We start from the raw sequence: 17,992 nt of genomic DNA, 5'->3' as shown, positions 1-17,992 counted from the left end.
ATGTAATCTCCCCTCAAAATACCCTGCCTAACCTAGAGGAGCTTCTTGCTTTTTAGCCTTATTGTAATGATGATAAATTACACTGTCAGGGGTCCATATGTTGTGTGGTTGATGCACAGATGTTTTCTCATCAATCAGTAAATATTGACGGAATGCCTTCTGCGTTCAGCAAATTGTACCGAGGACTTTGGAGAGTACAGTAGGGTTTAGAGCTCAGATTCCTTCCCCCGAGGAGCTCACGGTCTCCTGGGGGAGGCAGACACTAAACCAGCTTAGATATAAGGAGAAGAAGGAAAAGTGGCTATGTGTGTGCGCTGCAGGTAAATTGTTAGAAGGTTATAAACAGAAGTGCTGAGGGCAGTTGCGTGAAAACAGGTGCGGGGAATTGATGTCAAAGCCACGTGGCCTAGTGGATAGAGTAGGGGCTTGGGAGTCCAAAGGGCCTGGGTTTTAATCCTGACTCCACCACTTGCCTTCTGTGCGAACTTGGGTAAGTCACTTAACTTCTGTGCCTAGGGTACCTCATCTGTAAAACGGGGATTAAGACGGAGCCCCATGAGGGACGTGGACCAGGTCCAACCTGATCAACTTGTTTCCACCCCAGTGCTCAGAACAGTGTCTGGCATATAGTCGGCGCTTAACGAATACCGTAAAGAAGTGCGGACGTTTTAGTTGGGCGGGACGTAACCTGGGGGGTAAGAAAAATTCATCAGGAAGACTTTCTGGAGACGTGATTTCATAAGGGCGATGAAATAGGATTAAATCTTTTTTTTTTTATGTAGTAGCCCATATTTACAAAGCGCTACATCCGTTTGCCTGTTCCTTTGGCTCTCTACAGATCAGAGCTGTGTAGATTTTACAGTTGAAGAAACTGTGGCGAGACACGGGCAGATGAAAGGGCCAGGATGACATGGGAGATCAGTGGTGGACACGAGATTCAGTAGCTTCTGGTCCGGGTCCGCTATATCCACTAGATTGTCATCTCGATGAGGCACGGGGTCATCTCTCCCACTTGTATCGTATTGAACTCTCCCAAGTGCTTAGTGCAATGCTCTGGACACCCAGTGCTCAGTAAACGCCATTGATTGATAAGCATTTTTACTGCTAGTATATTGTTGGTATTTGTATTTGTTGGTATTTGTTAAGCGCTTACTATGTGCAGAGCACTGTTCTAAGCGCTGGGGTAGATACAGGGTCATCAGGTTGTCCCACGTGAGGCTCACAGTTAATCCCCATTTTACAGATGAGGTCACTGAGGCACAGAGAAGTTAAGTGACTTGCCCACAGTCACACAGCTGCCACGTGGCAGAGCCGCTAGTAATAGGCTCCTTTTGGTAATGTGATAATTATAATAATTATGGTACTTGTTAAATGTTTATTTGCCAAGCACTGTTCTAAGTGCTGGGGTAGATTCAAGTTAATCAGGGTGGACACAGTTGCTGCCCCACCTGGGTCTCTCACTCACTCATTCATTCAGTCGTATTTATTGAGCGCTTACTGTGTGCAGAGCACTGTACTAAGCATTTGGAAAGTACGGTTCAGCAATAGAGAAATTTCCTGCCTACATTGGGCTTACAGATGAGGATACTGAGGCCCAGAGAAGTTCATTCATTCATTCAATAGTATTTATTGAGCGCGTACTATGTGCAGAGCACTGTCCTAAGCGCTTGGAATGGACAATTCGGCAACAGATAGAGACAATCCCTGCCCAATGACGGGCTTACAATTGACGTGGCCTAGGTCATACAGCAGACACGTGGCGGAGCTGGGATTAGAACCCAGCTCCTTCTGACTCCCAGGCCGAGCTCCATCCGCTATGCCTCCCTGTTTCTGTCTAACTACATGTTGTTTGCGTGTTTACCGATTCTGTTTTATCGTACACTCCGAAGCGCTTAATATAGCGCTCTGCGCATAGTAAATCAATGCCATTGATTAATAATATATTGGCTGAAATATTTTTCGTTTGAAATCCACAGGTACAAGTTCTTCTGCAGCCAAGCGGAGTACCTCAGCAGGGAACAAAGAATCCAGTTCTTCCAGAGAAAGATTACGGGAGCGTTCCCGAGTGAACTCGAGCAAAAAACTCCCTTCATCGGGACAGGGATCCAGCGACGCGGCGTTGGCTAAGCGTTCCCGCAGCCGCACCAACCCGGAGTCCGACGTCCGGATGAGCAAGTCTAAATCGGACAACCAGATCAGCGACAAAGCTGCCTTGGAGGCCCGAGTCAAAGAGCTCCTGACTTTGGCCAAAACGAAAGACGTGGAAATTCTCCACCTGAGGAGCGAACTCAGGGACATGCGTGCTCAGCTGGGGATTCAGGAAGACCGTCCCGAAGGCGACGACAGATCGGAGGAGAAAGAAGCCATCGTCGTTCACCAGCCAACCGACGTGGAGTCCACGTTGCTGCAGTTGCAGGAACAGAACACCGCCATCCGGGAGGAACTCAACCAGTTGAAGAATGAGAATCGGATGTTGAAGGACAGATTAAACGCTCTGGGCTTTTCCTTGGAGCAGCGGTTGGACAATTCCGAGAAACTGTTCGGCTATCAGTCTCTGAGCCCAGAAATGGCAGCCGGTCATCAGAGTGACGGCGGCGGGACTCTGACTTCGTCGGTGGAAGGGTCTGCCCCCGGTTCAATGGAAGATCTCCTGAGTCAGGATGAAACTACCCTGATGGGCAATCAGCACAGTAACTCCATGGACAATTTGGACAGCGAATGCAGTGAGGTTTATCAGCCCCTCACGTCAAGCGACGACGCCTTGGACGCCCCCTCGTCTTCCGAATCCGAAGGCGTCCCGAGCGTGGAACGGTCTCGGAAGGGGAGCAGCGGGAACGCCAGTGAGGTGTCCGTCGCCTGTCTGACAGAACGGATACACCAGATGGAAGAGAACCAACACAGCACCTCCGAGGAACTTCAGGCCACTCTGCAAGAACTGGCCGACCTGCAGCAGATCACCCAGGAGTTGAACAGCGAAAATGAAAGGCTCGGCGAGGAGAAGGTGATTCTGATGGAATCTCTGTGTCAGCAGAGCGACAAGCTGGAACACTTCAGCCGGCAGATCGAGTATTTCCGCGCCCTGCTCGACGAGCATCACGTTTCCTACGTTATCGACGAAGACGTGAAAAGCGGGCGCTATATGGAATTGGAGCAGAGGTACATGGACCTGGCGGAGAACGCCCGTTTTGAGAGGGAGCAACTGCTCGGGGTCCAGCAGCACTTGAGCAATACTCTGAAGATGGCCGAGCAAGATAACAAGGAAGCCCAAGAAATGATAGGGGCGCTCAAGGAGCGCAACCATCACATGGAACGGATCATCGAGTCCGAACAGAAGAGCAAAGCCGCCCTGGCGAACACCTTGGATGAGTATAAAGCCACCGTGGCCGGCGACCAGATCGAGATGAACCGCCTCAAAGCCCAGCTGGAGAACGAAAAGCAGAAAGTGGCCGAACTCTATTCCATTCACAATTCTGGAGACAAGTCGGACATCCAAGACCTCCTGGAGAGCGTGAGACTGGATAAAGAGAAAGCGGAGGCCTTGGCCGGTAGCCTGCAGGAGGACCTGGCTCATACGAGAAACGACGCCAATCGATTGCAGGACACCATTGCTAAGGTAGTCTTTCAGCGGATGTGACCGTCCTAGGCTTTCCGCCGGGGCCGGGGGGGTGTATTGGCTGCTTTAACTTAGACCTCCTCCGTTTTCAAGTCAAAATAAGGAACGAGTTACAATTTTGCTGCAATATATACCCCATGCAGTTTGGAGCCCGCTGTCATTTCCCTAAAGTACGGCGATTGGCTTTCTTGGATAGCATTTAGTAATAATAATAATAACGTTGGGATTTGTTAAGCACTTACTATGTGCAGAGCACTGTTCTAAGCGCTGGGGTAGGTACAGGGTCATCAGGTTGTCCCACGTGAGGCTCACAGTTAATACCCATTTGAGAGACGAGGTCACTGAGGCACAGAGAAGTGAAGTGACTTGCCCACAGTCACGCAGCTGACAAGTGGCAGAGCCGGGATTCTAACTCATGACCGCTGACTCCCAGGCCCGGGCTCATTCCACTGAGCCACGCTGCTTCTCTACATTCACTTGGTTCATCTAGGCAGGACCTCAAATTACTAAATTGTCAAATTTATTTAGGATTATACTCTGTTGCTTTTTTCAACTAAGAAAAGCCGGTAGCTATTTGACCGTAATTTAAATTAGTAAAATATAATTTTTCTGTATTGGCATTAGTTTTTAAAAAAGAAAAAATCAAACATTTCCTTAATTTGTTGCTACATTTCTAAAGGTGGGTGGGTATTAAGTTTTTTGGTATGTATTGACCCTGATACACTTATGAATAAAATCCAAACTTGGGATAATTTTTGCTGCTTTTCGTTTTTAGTGCATTGATGTCTGTATACCGTCACAGATAGGATATGCTGTTATACCTAAATGCAAGGATTGGTATTGAGATTTTGGGGGAGAATAGTCAAGAAATAGGTCATGAAGATTAATGCAGTTTAATAAGATGCCTAAATTTGTCATTGAGGTGGTTATTCGTAAACATTTAAATATCAGTGTACATTTGCAGAGGGTTTTCAGTAATTCTGAGTAGCTGTTATTAAATATATTCACAACAGTTTATTCTTAAATCTTAGAGAGCATCTCTGTGTCCATATCACACATTTTGTTTTTATAAGTTTAGAAGGTCAGATGAATTTTCTTCATTTCCATTGGATAATGCAGTGCGTGCTTCCATTGAAAAAGCCTTCCTAATTCCTGAATCCAGCCTAACCCACTTTACTCCAGGTAGAAGACGAATACCGAGCCTTCCAAGAAGAAGCTAAGAAGCAAATAGAAGATTTGAATATGACACTAGAAAAACTACGGGCAGAGTTGGAGGAAAAGGAGACAGAGAGGAGCGACATGAAGGAGACCATCTTTGAACTGGAAGATGAAGTGGAGCAGCATCGAGCTGTGAAACTGCACGACAACCTCATCATATCTGACTTGGAGAGTAAGTGATGGGAGAATTTTACTCTCCCCTCGTTTCTGACTTGGAGAGTAAGTGGTGTGAGCATTTTACTCTCCCCTTCAGCTACCGTTAGGGCATGATTAGAGTAATTAGGGTAGATTCTGAAATGCCGTCAACGTTAACAGAAGGAGAGTCAATCCGTAATTATTTAGCTCCTCTTACAGTGTCCGTGATTATGTGCTAGGTGTGAGAAGCCCGTGTGGGACAAGGAGTGTGTCCGATCTAGTTATAATAATAATAATAATGTTGGTATTTGTTAAGTGCTTACTATGTGCAGAGCACGATTCTAATCAGGGTAATCAGGTTGTCCCACATGAGGCTCACAGTCTTCATCCCCATTTTCCAGATGAGGTCACTGAGGCCCAGAGAAGTGACCTGCCCACAGTCACACAGCTGACAAGTGGCGGAGCCGGAATTCGAACCCATGACCTCTGACTCCCAAGCCCGGGCTCTTTCCACTGAGCCACGCTGCTTCTCTTGCTTGCATCCGTCCCGGCACTTTGCATAACGTTTGGCACGGAGTAAGTGCTTAATGAATATGATTATTATTAAGATGCGACCTTCGACCGCCAGCGGTTGAGGACGACAACCACAGGTGTCTAAGAACGAGGCTTGAAAATACGAGCACGCTGCACTTGTTCTCTTATCCCTCCAAGATTTTACTTAGCTGGTAGCTCAGTTGTTGGGGAAGTTTAGAAATAGTCGGGCAAGCGACAGGAGGTAAGAGGAGAAATGTTCTGGTCCTCTGCCGTTCGGGCAGTGCCTTTTCCACCTTCGGAAGAGCGCGGCGAGCGAACCGCGAACAAGTGCAATATGAGCCTTGGAGACGAATCTGCTTTTACACATCGCACCTTTGCAGAGAGGATTATCAGAATATCTTCAGTGCAGCCTTAGGATCGGTGTGAAGACCTCGCGCCGACCTCTGATGAGACTCTCTGGCGTCGGAAGCGTAACGTCCCCAGTGAAAGAGATCTGTCTGATTCTGAACCCTGAAGGTCATTTTAGAGCTCCTTGGATTTGCCGTAATGTCAAGTTTCGTTTGGATTTCTAAATAGTGCCTTGCGCGTGGTGGCTATAGGAAGGGTGACATCTTGTGGTAATGTCACCTGAGGCTGCTTTTTCAAAGGTCATTCAGAGAAGGGACACTTAAAACCAGGATTTGGTGGCCCTAGTGCTTACGGTACTTGATGACATTGAGCATTAGTTTTCAACAATGATAACGGTGGTATCCGGTAAGCGCTTACTGTGCGCCTAGCAGCGTTCTAAGCGCTGGGGTGGATAGAAAGTAATCAGGGTGTCCCCCGTGCGGCTCCCGGTCATAATCCCCGTTTCCCAGATGAGGGAACCGAGGCCCAGAGAGGTGAAGTGACTTGCCCAGAGTCACACAGATGAGAAGTGGCGGAACCGGGATTGGAACTCACGCGGCGGAAAAGAGCCTGGGCTTCGGAGTCAGAGGTCATGAGTTCGACCCCCGGCTCTGCCACCTGTCAGCTGTGTGACTGTGGACGAGTCACTTCACTGCTCTGTGCCTCAGTTACCTCATCTGTAAAATGGGGGTTAACTGTGAGCCTCACGTGGGACAACCTGATTACCCTGTATGTACCCCAGCGCTTAGAACAGTGCTCGGCACATAGTAAGCGCTTAACAAATACCAACATTATTTATAGGTGTTATTCCCTAGTATACCTCAGTCTTTCCAACTTTCTCCCTCTCCCTCATTACCAGAAATTTTATCTAGGGTTTAAAAGAAGAGAAGCAGCATGGTATAGTGGATAGAGCACAGGCCTGGGAGTCAGAAGGCCATGGGTTCTAATCCCACCTCTGCTACTTGTCTACTGGTGACCTTGGACATGTCACTTCACTTCTCTGGGCCTCAGTTACCTCATCTGGAAAATGGGGATTAGTAATAATAATAATGATGTTGGTATTTGTTAAGCGCTTACTATGTGCAGCGCAATGTTCTAAGTGCTGGGGTAGATACAGGGTCATCAGATTGTCCCACGTGAGGCGCACACTCTTAATCCCCATTTTACAGATGAGGCAACTGAGGCACAGAGAAGTGAAGTGACATGCCCACAGTCACACAGCTGACAGGTGGGTCCTCTCCTACCTTCCCCAAAGTCTAAAATGAATTTCCGTGGCCCTAGCGCCAGACCGCGGGCCGGAATTTAGGACATTTTGTCTCGCCTTTTTATTTTCCTTTTGTTAAGGCCTTTTAACGTAGACACGTGCTTGCATTCTTTATTAAATTAGAGGATAGCCGTGAAGGAGGCATTGGCGAACAAGGGAGGGCATGTATAATCACGTTGAGCGGCTGGCTGGAGCATAAATATCTTTAACAGGCAATTTTCCCTTGTGTGTAATGGTAAGGAAGTTGGAAAATTACAAGTTCCGCAAAGGGTTTTAGTAATCGGGTCGATCTTTCGAGAACCAGGCAGCTCCCGAGTTCTTCTTTTCTGGTATCTCAATCCAAATTCCATCACTGTCATAGTTCTAAGTTTTTTCAGCACCTCGGTAAGGTAATTTAAAAAATATGTCTCTGTAGCAAGGTTACTCAATCGGGAAAGTATAGGCCATAAGGAAAGTTGTGTATAAATCAAAGGCATCCTTCTGCAGAAACGCAGTATTTCATAGAATCTAGCTTGAAAGTGCACATAAATAATAGCCTAAAACATAAATAAAATCATTCCTTGTTCAGCTTGAAAGTGCACATAAATAATAGCCTAAAACATAAATTGTTCATTGTTCAGCTTTGGAATTGGAGGAGGAGGATTAGCTGTGGATTTTAAAAGTAGGTTTTGAGAATGAAATTGGGCCAGATGAAATAAACTTGATTAATCAGAAGATTACACAGTGTCCACTTGTACATTTCTAGTTACTGACCAGGTTGTGGGCCACTAGCTCAAAAGTCCTCACAAGGAAGAGGTATCAGAGTTCAGTTTTAGCTGAGGTTGACCTATAAATAATTTCTGGCCCCATATGTAACAGAAAAAGAATATTATCAGGAAAATTTGAAAATGAAATAAGTAAATGTGATCAGCTTAGTTTGCCGTAGTGAAAATGATTAAGAAAGCAAACAAACAAAAAACAACTTGTGCACCTTTAAGGTAAATCACTTTTTGTGCACATCTGGTGAAAATGGGCTGATGATTATTTGATAGATAAAACTTAACTGAAGCCCTATTTGCATCAAACCTAGAGAAGGGTATTGGAAAAGAATATCACGGTTAATCACGTCCTTTTATATTTCAGTTTTTTTATGAGCCTTGCAATAGAATGTGGCATCGAAACTCTAAAACACAGGCACCACTTTCCCCTGAGAACTAGCGCTTATTAGATTCTCTAATAAATGATTCAGTAATGATATTTTTTAAGTGGGTTTCTTGAAATTGCAGTTACAAAGTTTCCATGAAAATGTATGAGTGACCAGCTATTTTTAGCACTTTAGAGTAGAGCTCCTTGAAGGCAGGGACCTTGTCTTGTTTTCTCCTTTGAGATTCCCCACTGTAACCCAATCCAGACCATGCCCACAGTAGATATTCAGTAAATACGATTTAATGAGGTTCACATTTCATGCAGCCTAGGAGAGCAGATCTGCAGAAAAACTTGAAAATAGTGCAGTTAAGCAATTTTAAGAATGAATGGAATTAAGAAAAACAGTACCGATTGCCAAGAATCTGTGTTCGTAAGTTCTTAGTGTGGAAATAAACAGTAAAAATTTTAAATAGACAGGAAAATCCCAGTTGTTGTAAAAGATTTTACAGTATTTAAATTGGTGCGCAAAAAGGCTCCATTGTGTGTATGTATGTGTGTTTTGTGTGCGTGAGTACATATGTTAAGCCTTTTAGTAATAATCTTCACAGAATAGGGATAAGAGGAAAAATTAAACAATGAAGAGGTTAGAGAACCACACAACAGAGTCCTGACTTTCCTGCATTGGCGTTAATCTTATTTCTTTTTCCTTTACCTTTTTCTTAAGTAACAGAATATAACTAGAGGAATGGTGAGAGAAATCTGAAAGTGCTGAGAAGAAAGTAGCTGAAAAAGATTTTCAGAAAAGTACCAGAATTTTTCCCGGATGGCTGTTTGCCAGGCAGCAGCAAGAGGAGGCGGCCCTGGCAAGAGGGGAAATGACCGTGCCTGAATATAAGGTCAAACTGTGGCATAGTGCTCCATCAATCAGGGCATTTATTGAGCACTTCTTATGGCAGAGCACTGTACTAGAGAAGCAGCGTGGCGCAGTGGAAAGAGCACGGGCTTTGGAGTCAGGGCTCATGAGTTCGAATCCCAGCTCTGCCACTTGTCGGCTGTGTGACTGTGGGCAAGTCACTTAACTTCTCTGTGCCTCAGTTCCCTCATCTGTAAAATGGGGATTAAGACTGTGAGCCCCACGTGGGACAACCTGATTCCCCTATGTCTACCCCAGCGCTTAGAACAGTGCTCGGCACATAGTAAGCGCTTAACAAATACCAACATTATTATTATTATTACTAAGCATTTGGGGAAAAGTCTTGGTGGATTCGATCCCTGCCCTCAAGGAGCTTCTAGCGTAGCGCTCCAAGTTTAACACTCCTGTATGTACCCTGTGCCTGAAACCCCTTGGCAGATAATAATGATAATAAATAATATTGTTGGTATTTATTAAGCGCTTACTACGTGCAGAGCACTCTTCTGAGCGCTGGGGTAGATACAGGGTAATCAGGTTGTCCCACGTGAGGCTCACAGTCTTCATCCCTATTTTACAGATGAGGTAACTGAGGCCCAGAGAAGCGAAGTGACTTGCCCAAAGTCTCACAGCTGGCAAGTGGCGGAGCCGGGATTAGAACCCATGATCTCTGACTCCCAAGCCCAGGCTCTTTCCACTGAGCCACGCTGCTTCTCGAGCAGGAAGCTTGAGGAAGCTGAAGCAGGAAGGAGAATGGGTCTGGAATCCCCATTTTGTGGAGGAGGGAACTGAGGCACAGATAGGTTAGCAGACTTGCCCAAGGTCACACAGCAGCCAAGTGGCAGAGGCGGGATTAGAATCCAGGTGCGCTGACTCCCAGGCCTGGCTCTCTCTACCTGGCCACGCTGCCTGGTGGCGGGGTTGACTTTTGTCGAGTTCCATCCCCAGCTGGAAATTCAAGGGGCCCAAACTGAATAAGTATATTTATAACGCACACCATCTTCGTGCCAGTATTTTGCATTTATTTCAGGTGCAATCGTGTCCTCCGTTCTTGACAGGCAAGGCACTGGCCACAGTGCGGCGATCAGAGAGTCCAGTGACGTAGTTTTTTCGAGACATTATTGCTGCAGTGATGGAGGGCTTTTTTCCTACCTCTGTCATAGAGAAAGAAGCTGAAAGAGGCTTATTTGGCCTAGTGGATAGAGCCTAGGCCTGAGAGTCAGAAGGACCTGGATTCCAATCCCGGCACAGCCACCTGTCTGCTGTGTGACCGTGGGCCAGCCACTTATCTTCTCTGTGCCTCAGTTCCCTCATCTGTTAAATGGGGATTAAGACTGTGAGCCCCATGTGGGACAGGGACTGTGTCCAACCCGATCCCGGCTCCGCCACTTGTCAGCTGGGTGACTGTGGGCAAGTCATTTCACTTCTCTGGGCCTCAGTGACCTCATCTGTAAAATGGGGAGTAACTGTGAGCCTCACGCGGGACAACCTGATTACCCTGTGTCTACCCCAGTGCTTAGAACAGTGCTCTGCACACAGTAAGCGCTTAACAAATACCAACATCATTATTATTATTATTACCCTGTATCTACTCCAGGCTTAGAACGGTGTTTGACGCATAGTAAGTGCTTACCAAATACTATTATTATTATTATTATAATCAATTCAAACACCATTCATTAAGTGCTTCCATTGTTCATTCAATAGTATTTATTGAACGCTTACTATGTGCAGAGCACTGTACTAAGCGTTTGGAATGTACAAATCGGTAACAGATACAGTCCCTGCCCTTTGATGGACTTACAGTCTAAATGGGGGAGACAGACAAGAACAATAGCAATAAATAGAATCAAGGGGATGAACATCTCATTAAAACAATAGCAAATAAATAGAATCAAGGTGATGTACATCTCATTAACAAAATAAATAGGGTAATGAAAATATATACAGTTGAGCTGCTGAGGGGAGGGGAAGGGAGAGGGGGAGGAGCAGAGGGAAAGGGAGGGAAAGAGGGCTTAGCTAAGGGGAGGTGAAGGGGGTGGTGGGGGGGAGCAGAGGGAAAAGGGGGAGCTCAGTCTGGAAGACCTCTTGGAGGAGGTGAGCTCTAAGGGTTTTGAAGAGGGGAAGATAATTAGTTTGGCGGAGGTGAGGGGGGAGGCCATTCCAGGACCGCGGGAGGACTTGGCCCCGGGGTCGACGGCGGGATAGGCGAGAACGGGGGATGGTGAGGAGGTGGGCGGCAGAGGAGCAGAGCGTGCGGGGTGGACAGTAGAAGGAGAGAAGGGAGGAGAGGTAGGAGGGGGCAAGGGGGTGGAGAGCCCTGAAGCCCAGAGTGAGAAGTTTTTGTTTCGGGTGGAGGTCGATAGGCAAACACTGGAGGTTTTCCAGAAGGAGAGTGACATGCCCAGAGCGTTTCTGCAGGAAGATGAGCCGGGCAGCGGAGTGAAGAATAGACCGGAGCGGGGTGAGAGAGGAGGAAGGGAGATGAGAGAGCAGGCTGACACAATAATCCAGCCGGGATATTACGAGAGTCTGTAGCAGTAAGATAGCCGTTTGGGTGGAGAGGAAAGGGCGGATCTTGGTAATATTATAAAGGTGAGACCGGCAGGTTTTGGTGACGGATCGGATGTGCGGGGTGAACGAGAGAGCCGAGTCAAAGATGACACCGAGGTTGCGGGTCTGAGAGACGGGAAAGGTGGTCGTACCGTCCACGGTGATAGGGAAGTCAGGAAGAGGACAGGGTTTGGGAGGGAAGATGAGGAGATCAGTTTTGGTCATGTTGAGTTTTAGGTGGCGGGCAGACAGCCAGGTAGAGACGTCTTGGAGGCGGGAGGAGATATGAGCCTGAAGGGACAGGGAGAGGACAGGGGCAGAGATGTAGATCTGTGTGTCATCTGCATAGAGATGATAGTTGAAGTTCCACTGTGTGAAGCACTGACACGGCTCCTGGGCTCCTGGCCTGCGTGGAGACCACAGGCCTGGGAGTCAGAAAGTCTTGGATTCTCATCTCAGCTCTTCCCCTTGTCTGCTGTGTGACCTTGGGCAATAACTTCACCTCTCTGTGCCCCAGTTACCTCATCTGTAAAATGAGTATTAAGACCGTGAGCTCCATGTGGGACAAGGACCGTTTCCAACCCGGTGATCTCGAATCTTCCCCAACACTTAGTACAGTGCCTGCACATAGTAAGCTCTCAACAAATGCCACCTAAAAAATAAACAAATAAACCCACAGGGAAGGAGAAGAAAGGCTGAAATAACCAGAAGCAGCAACAGTAGAAACAAGCCTTATTAATAATGAAAATAATAATGATAATATTTGGTGATGATGATGATGGCATTTGTTGAGCGCTTACTATGTGCAAAGCACTGTTCTAAGCGCCGGGGAGGATACAAGATGATCAGGTTGTCCCCTGCGGGGCTCACAGTCTTAATGCCTATTTTACAGATAAGGGAACTGAGGCCCAGAGAAGTGAAGTGACTTGCCCAGAGTCACAGAAGTGACTTGCCCAAAGTCACACAGCTGACGAGTGGAAGATCCCAGATTAGAACCCGTGACCTCTGACTCCCCAGCCCTGGCTCTTTCCACTGAGCCACACTGCTTCTCAAGTGCTTCACGCTGCTTATCTGGTAAGCGCTTACTATGTGCCAAGCACTGTTCTAAGCGCTGGGACAGGTACAACTTGGGAGATACCACTTGGATACCACTTGGAAGGGAGAGCGTTCAGTATCACTGGCTTCGCGTCGCTCCAGGATAGGCTAAACTGCTCTAGCAATAATAATATTTATTAAGCACTTACGGTGGGCAGAGCACTGAACTAAACAGTAGGAAAGGGAATACAGGTGGGAGTTCAACATGGATCCTGTCCCTCAAGGGGCTACCATCCCTAAATGGAGAAGCAGCGTGACTTAGTGGAAAGAACCCGGGCTTGGGAGTCAGAGGTCATGGGTTCTAATCCTGCCTCCGCCACTTGTCAGCTGTGTGACTTTGGGCAAGCCACTTAACTTCTCTGTGCCTCGGTGACCTCATCTGTAAAATGGGGTTGAAGACTGGGAGCCCCACGTGGGACAACCCGATCACCTTGTATCTACCCCAGTGCTTAGAACAGTGCCTGGCACGTAGAAAGCACTTAACAAATGCCATCGTTATTATTATTATTGTTAATTTTCCTACATGGGAAGGGAAGCTGCTCGCCCTCCGCCCCTTCAGCAGGAGGGACTTTACCACTGCGGTTTTGAGTGAGACGATTGGCGGCAGGCAGGATAGACATCAGCCCCCTCCTCCTCCCAGCCCCCGCACACACACACACAGACCTGACCCCGTGGGAGCTTTGTGGTCGGCATTTCGGGAGATCATTTCTTTCTCTGTGTGTGGTATTTAAGTTCTTAAATTCCGCACTAAATCCCGCGGTAGATAAAGGCTCATCAGGTTGGACACAGTCCGTGTCTCACATGGGGCTCCCAGTCTTCATCCCCATTTTACAGATGAAGTTAGTGAAACACAGGGGACCGAAGTGACCTGCCCAAGCGACTAGCGGCAGAATCGGGATTAGAACCCAGGGCCTTCTGACTCCCAGGCCCAGATGCTATTTGCTAGACAGTGCCGCTGCCTATCTCTGTAAAACCAGGCCACCCCGAGTCTGCTTTACTGTTTTTTTTTTTCCTCCAGTTCTGCTACGTGGGGTATTTGGGAAGAGGACTTGGTTCTCCCAAATTTGAATTATAGTGAGAGTTCATTCATTCATTGTTGTATTTATTGAGCGCTTACTGTGTGCAGAGCTCTGTACTAAGCGCTGAGAAAATCCAATTCGGCAACAGATAGAGACAATCCCTACCCAACAGCGGGCTCACAGTCTAGAAGGGGGAGACAGAAAACAAAACAAGTAGGCAGGCGTCATTGCTCCAATAAGCCCTTCACCAGCCTCAGTGAATTTTTTTTTTTTTTTTAGGTGGGTGTTATTCATTCAATAGTATTTATTGAGTGCTTACTCTGTGCAGAGCTCTGTACTAAGCACTTGGAAAGTCCAATTCGGCAACAGATAGAGACAATCCCTACCCAACAGCGGGCTCACAGTCTAGAAGGGGGAGACAGAAAACAAAACAAGTAGGCAGGCATCATTGCTCCAATAAGCCCTTCACCAACCTCAGTGAATCTTTTTTTTTTTTAGGTGGATGTTATTCATTCAATAGTATTGAGCGCTTACTATATGCAGAGCAGTGTACTAACCACTTTTATGTACAAATGGGCAACAGAGACAGTCCCTGCCATTGACGGGTGTTACCCGGCCCCACCACCCCAAACAGATTTACTAGCCTGATACCCTACAGGGCCCGGTGGACCGGCAACTATTAAGAGGGCAAAACTCACTCTCTACGGTCGGGACTGGAGCTATCTTTACCGTGCCACCCAACCCGATTCTCCCCACCTTCATGCCGAACTTGCCCATTGGGTATTCTGGCAGGAAATAATGCCGATCCTGCTTCTGCTTAACATAGAGTGATTTCTCCTTTCTGATCCTTCCTATTTAGGTACCATTCCAGGGAAGGCAGATTAGTGACCTGGTAGCCACCTGAGCCGTGGGCCGTCACCCTCGACTGATAGTCATAATGATAGCGGTCGTCCTACCTTTTTAAGCACTTACTCTGGGCCAAATTTTGTAGGTACAAGCTCGTCAGGTCTCACGTGGGGCTAAGAAAGAAGGAGAGACACAGAGAAATTAAGTGGCTTGCCCAGGGTCGTCGCGACTGGGGCGAGAGAAGGGAGGTGTAGCTCTCCATTTGCTGTCTTTGTGCTCTTCAGTGGGCTGAGTGAAGGAGAGGCTCCCATCCGCCTCCGCTCTTCCCAACGCGCCTGGGATAAGGTGACTTTGCCTCCCTGTCGCGGGCTGTGCCAGAAGAGGAGTCCCCTCAACCTGCAGGATTGATGGGCTGAAGTGTCCGAGGACTGTAAACTACCTTTTTCAGGCCTGTAAAGAGCACCAGAGCTGGGAGCAGAAATTTCTAAAAGGAAAATTAGCCCTGTCTTCTTAATAATAGTAATAATCATAAAAGTGATTTATGTTCAATCATTATCGAATTTATTGAGCACTTACTGCGTGCAAAGCACTGTACTAAATAATGTTGGTATTTAAGTGCATACTACGTGCGGAGCACTGTTCTAAGCGCCGAAGTAGATACAGGGTAATCGGGTTGTCCCACATGAGGTTCACAGTTAATCCCCATTTTACAGATGAGGTCACTGAGGCACAGAGAAGTGAAGTGACTTGCCCACAGTCACACAGCTGACCAGTGCTCTGCACACAGTAAGCGCTCGATAAAGACAATTGAAAGTGGCTGAGCCGGGATTCGAACCCATGATCTCTGCCTCCCAAGCCCGGGCTCCTTCCACTGAGCCACGCTACTAAATGCTTGCGAGAGTACAGTATGACAGCAGACACGTTCCCTGCCCACAGCGAGCTCACAGTCTAGAGGGGGAGACAGACATTAATAAACATAAATTAATAAATAAAGGGCAGACCTGCACATATGTGCTGTGGGGATGGGAGGGAGGAGGAAGGGAGCCAGGCAGGGCGATGCGGAAGGGAGTGGGAGAAGAGGAGAGGAGGGCTTAGGCAGGGAAGGCTTCTTGGAGGAGATGTTCAATAAGGCTTTGAAGAGGGGGAGAGCAACCGTGTGTCTGATACGAGGAGGAGGGAAGGTGTTCCGGGCCTTAGGTCGGATGTAGGCCAGAGGTCGGCGGCGAGATAGACGAGATGGAGGTAGAGCGAGAAGGTTAGTATCAGAGGAACGAAGTGTGCGGGCTGGGTTGTAGTAGGAGAGTAGCGAGGCGAGGTAAGGGGTAAGGGGATTAAATGCTTTAAAGTCAATGGGGAGGAGTTTTTATTTGAGGCGGAGGCGGATGGGCAACTACTGGAGTTTCTTGAGGAAACCAGTGGCGCGCTTAATACGTGCCAGGCGCAGTCCTAAACTTTGCCATAGATACAGGATAACCAGGTCGAGCAGAGTCCTCACCCTACGGGGTATTCGCAGTCTAAGGGGGAAGATTGAATCTCCATTTTACAGAGGAGGAAACCAAGGCCCAGAGAGAACGAGTGACTTGCCCTAGGGTTAACAGCAGGCAAGTGGTAGAGTTGGGATTAGAACCCAGGTCCTCTGCCTCCCAGGCACGTTCTTTATCCACTAGGCCACATCTCTCCCTGTCCTCTCTCTTCTTTCAGCAGACGGAAAATTCTTAGTGTTCAGGAAACTGCCCAGCAAACCTCGTTGTCCTTCCCCGCCTTCTCCGGGCCCGAGCCAAATCCTAATCTTGTTGCCAGGGACCCAGGCTCTTGTGGAGCTCTTCTTTCTCGGCCTTCCTCCCCCTGGGTCTTCCTCTTCCCAGTTGACCCACTCACTTTGCTGTTGCAGTTGACTTGAACACCACAGGACATCTACAGAAGTTGTCAACTGACCAGGACAGGTGCTGTGTTCTCCCACCTCCCAAAAGAGAGACGGTTGATAGCCCCCGAGGAAAAAAAGGAATATTCATTTCAGGAATTCGGCTTGCTGGCTTCGTAGGAAATTCAGTGCGTTGAAAAATAAATTCTAATAACATGGGGATGAGCACTTAAAAAAGAATTCTAAGTAATAGTTTGTGTGAGTTGCGGGTGGCCCGGGATGAATAAGCAGCGTGACTCAGTGGTGAGAGCCCGGGCTTGGGAGTCAGGGGTCGTGGGTTCTAATCCCAGCTCCGCCACTTGTCTGCTGTGTGACCTTGGGCAAGTCACTTCACTTCTCTGTGCCTCAGTTACCTCATCTGTAAAAATGGGGATTAAAAAATGTGAGCCCCAAGGGGGACAATCTGACTACCATGTATCTACCACAGCGCTTAGAACAGTGCTCTGCACATAGTAAGCACCTAACAAGGGCCATAATTAAACAGTGCGATTTCTTTTAATGAAACCAATCAAAAAGAAATTCCCAGCTGGGGTTTCTTCTGCTCACTGTGAATTTTTAGTTGAAGACAACAGATGTTCTTTTTGAGCACAACAAATTGGAGAAGCAGCGTGGCTAAGTGGAAAGAGCCCGGGCTTGGGAGTCAGAGTCATGGGTTCGAATCCCGGCTCTGCCACTTGTCAGCTGTGTGACTGTGGGCAAGTCACTTCACTTCTCTGGGCCTCAGTGACCTCATCTGTAAAGTGGGGATTAACTGTGAGTCTCACGTGGGACGACCTGATTACCCTGTATCTACCCCTGCACTTAGAACGGTGCTGTGCATGTAGTAATTGCTTAAATGCCCACATTATTATCATCATTAATATTTCTAGTATTTGAAGTGTGATAAAACTCTTGAGTTCCGTGATATAGAGGACAATATACCACCTTGAGGGAAGCTCAGTTGCACTAGATGGCGTCGTCTTCACATTCAGGTTGAACGTAGGTCCGCTGCTCTCCGACGTTCAACCCTTTTATTCAGAAGAGGTAAAAACATAAAAGTCACCAAGTTCTCTCAGTTAAAGGCGTAATAGATGTTTTCGTTGAATTGCATTTCCTTAATATCTTTTCACAGCTGCTCACTTCATCGTTTCCAAAGAAAAGTCCTCCCATTCCGGCGTTCCCCAAATTATCTTTCAGTTTCAAGGTGCAGAGGGAAGGCAGCGAGCTCTGAATATGTGGTGTAGCGGGAGATTAATGCAGAAAGAGCAGGGCCAGCCTGGGGAGAGTTTTGGAGGCCGTGGGAAGAATGGTATGACAGAAGCAGTTTGGCGGGTGGAGAATAGTCTGAATAATAATAATGGTGGTATTTGTTAAGCGCTTACTATGTGCGAAG

General features: G+C 47.5%; 1 protein-coding gene across 1 annotated transcript in view; it reads left to right on the top strand.

Annotated features, from left to right (window-relative positions):
* SPECC1L (sperm antigen with calponin homology and coiled-coil domains 1 like) overlaps nt 1-17,992 on the top strand; it is a 126,627-nt gene that overhangs the window by 52,809 nt on the left and 55,826 nt on the right. The window contains exons 4-5 of the mRNA XM_029054169.2: nt 1,977-3,613; nt 4,796-5,003. Coding sequence (XP_028910002.1) covers nt 1,977-3,613; nt 4,796-5,003 — 1,845 coding nt within the window. The remainder of the gene's footprint in view (nt 1-1,976; nt 3,614-4,795; nt 5,004-17,992) is intronic.

This window comes from Ornithorhynchus anatinus, chromosome 2 (genome assembly GCF_004115215.2).
Source record: "Ornithorhynchus anatinus isolate Pmale09 chromosome 2, mOrnAna1.pri.v4, whole genome shotgun sequence".
Classification (NCBI taxonomy): domain Eukaryota; kingdom Metazoa; phylum Chordata; class Mammalia; order Monotremata; family Ornithorhynchidae; genus Ornithorhynchus; species Ornithorhynchus anatinus.
Note: the sequence above shows the minus strand (reverse complement) of the source record. Positions and strands in the feature narration are given on the sequence as shown.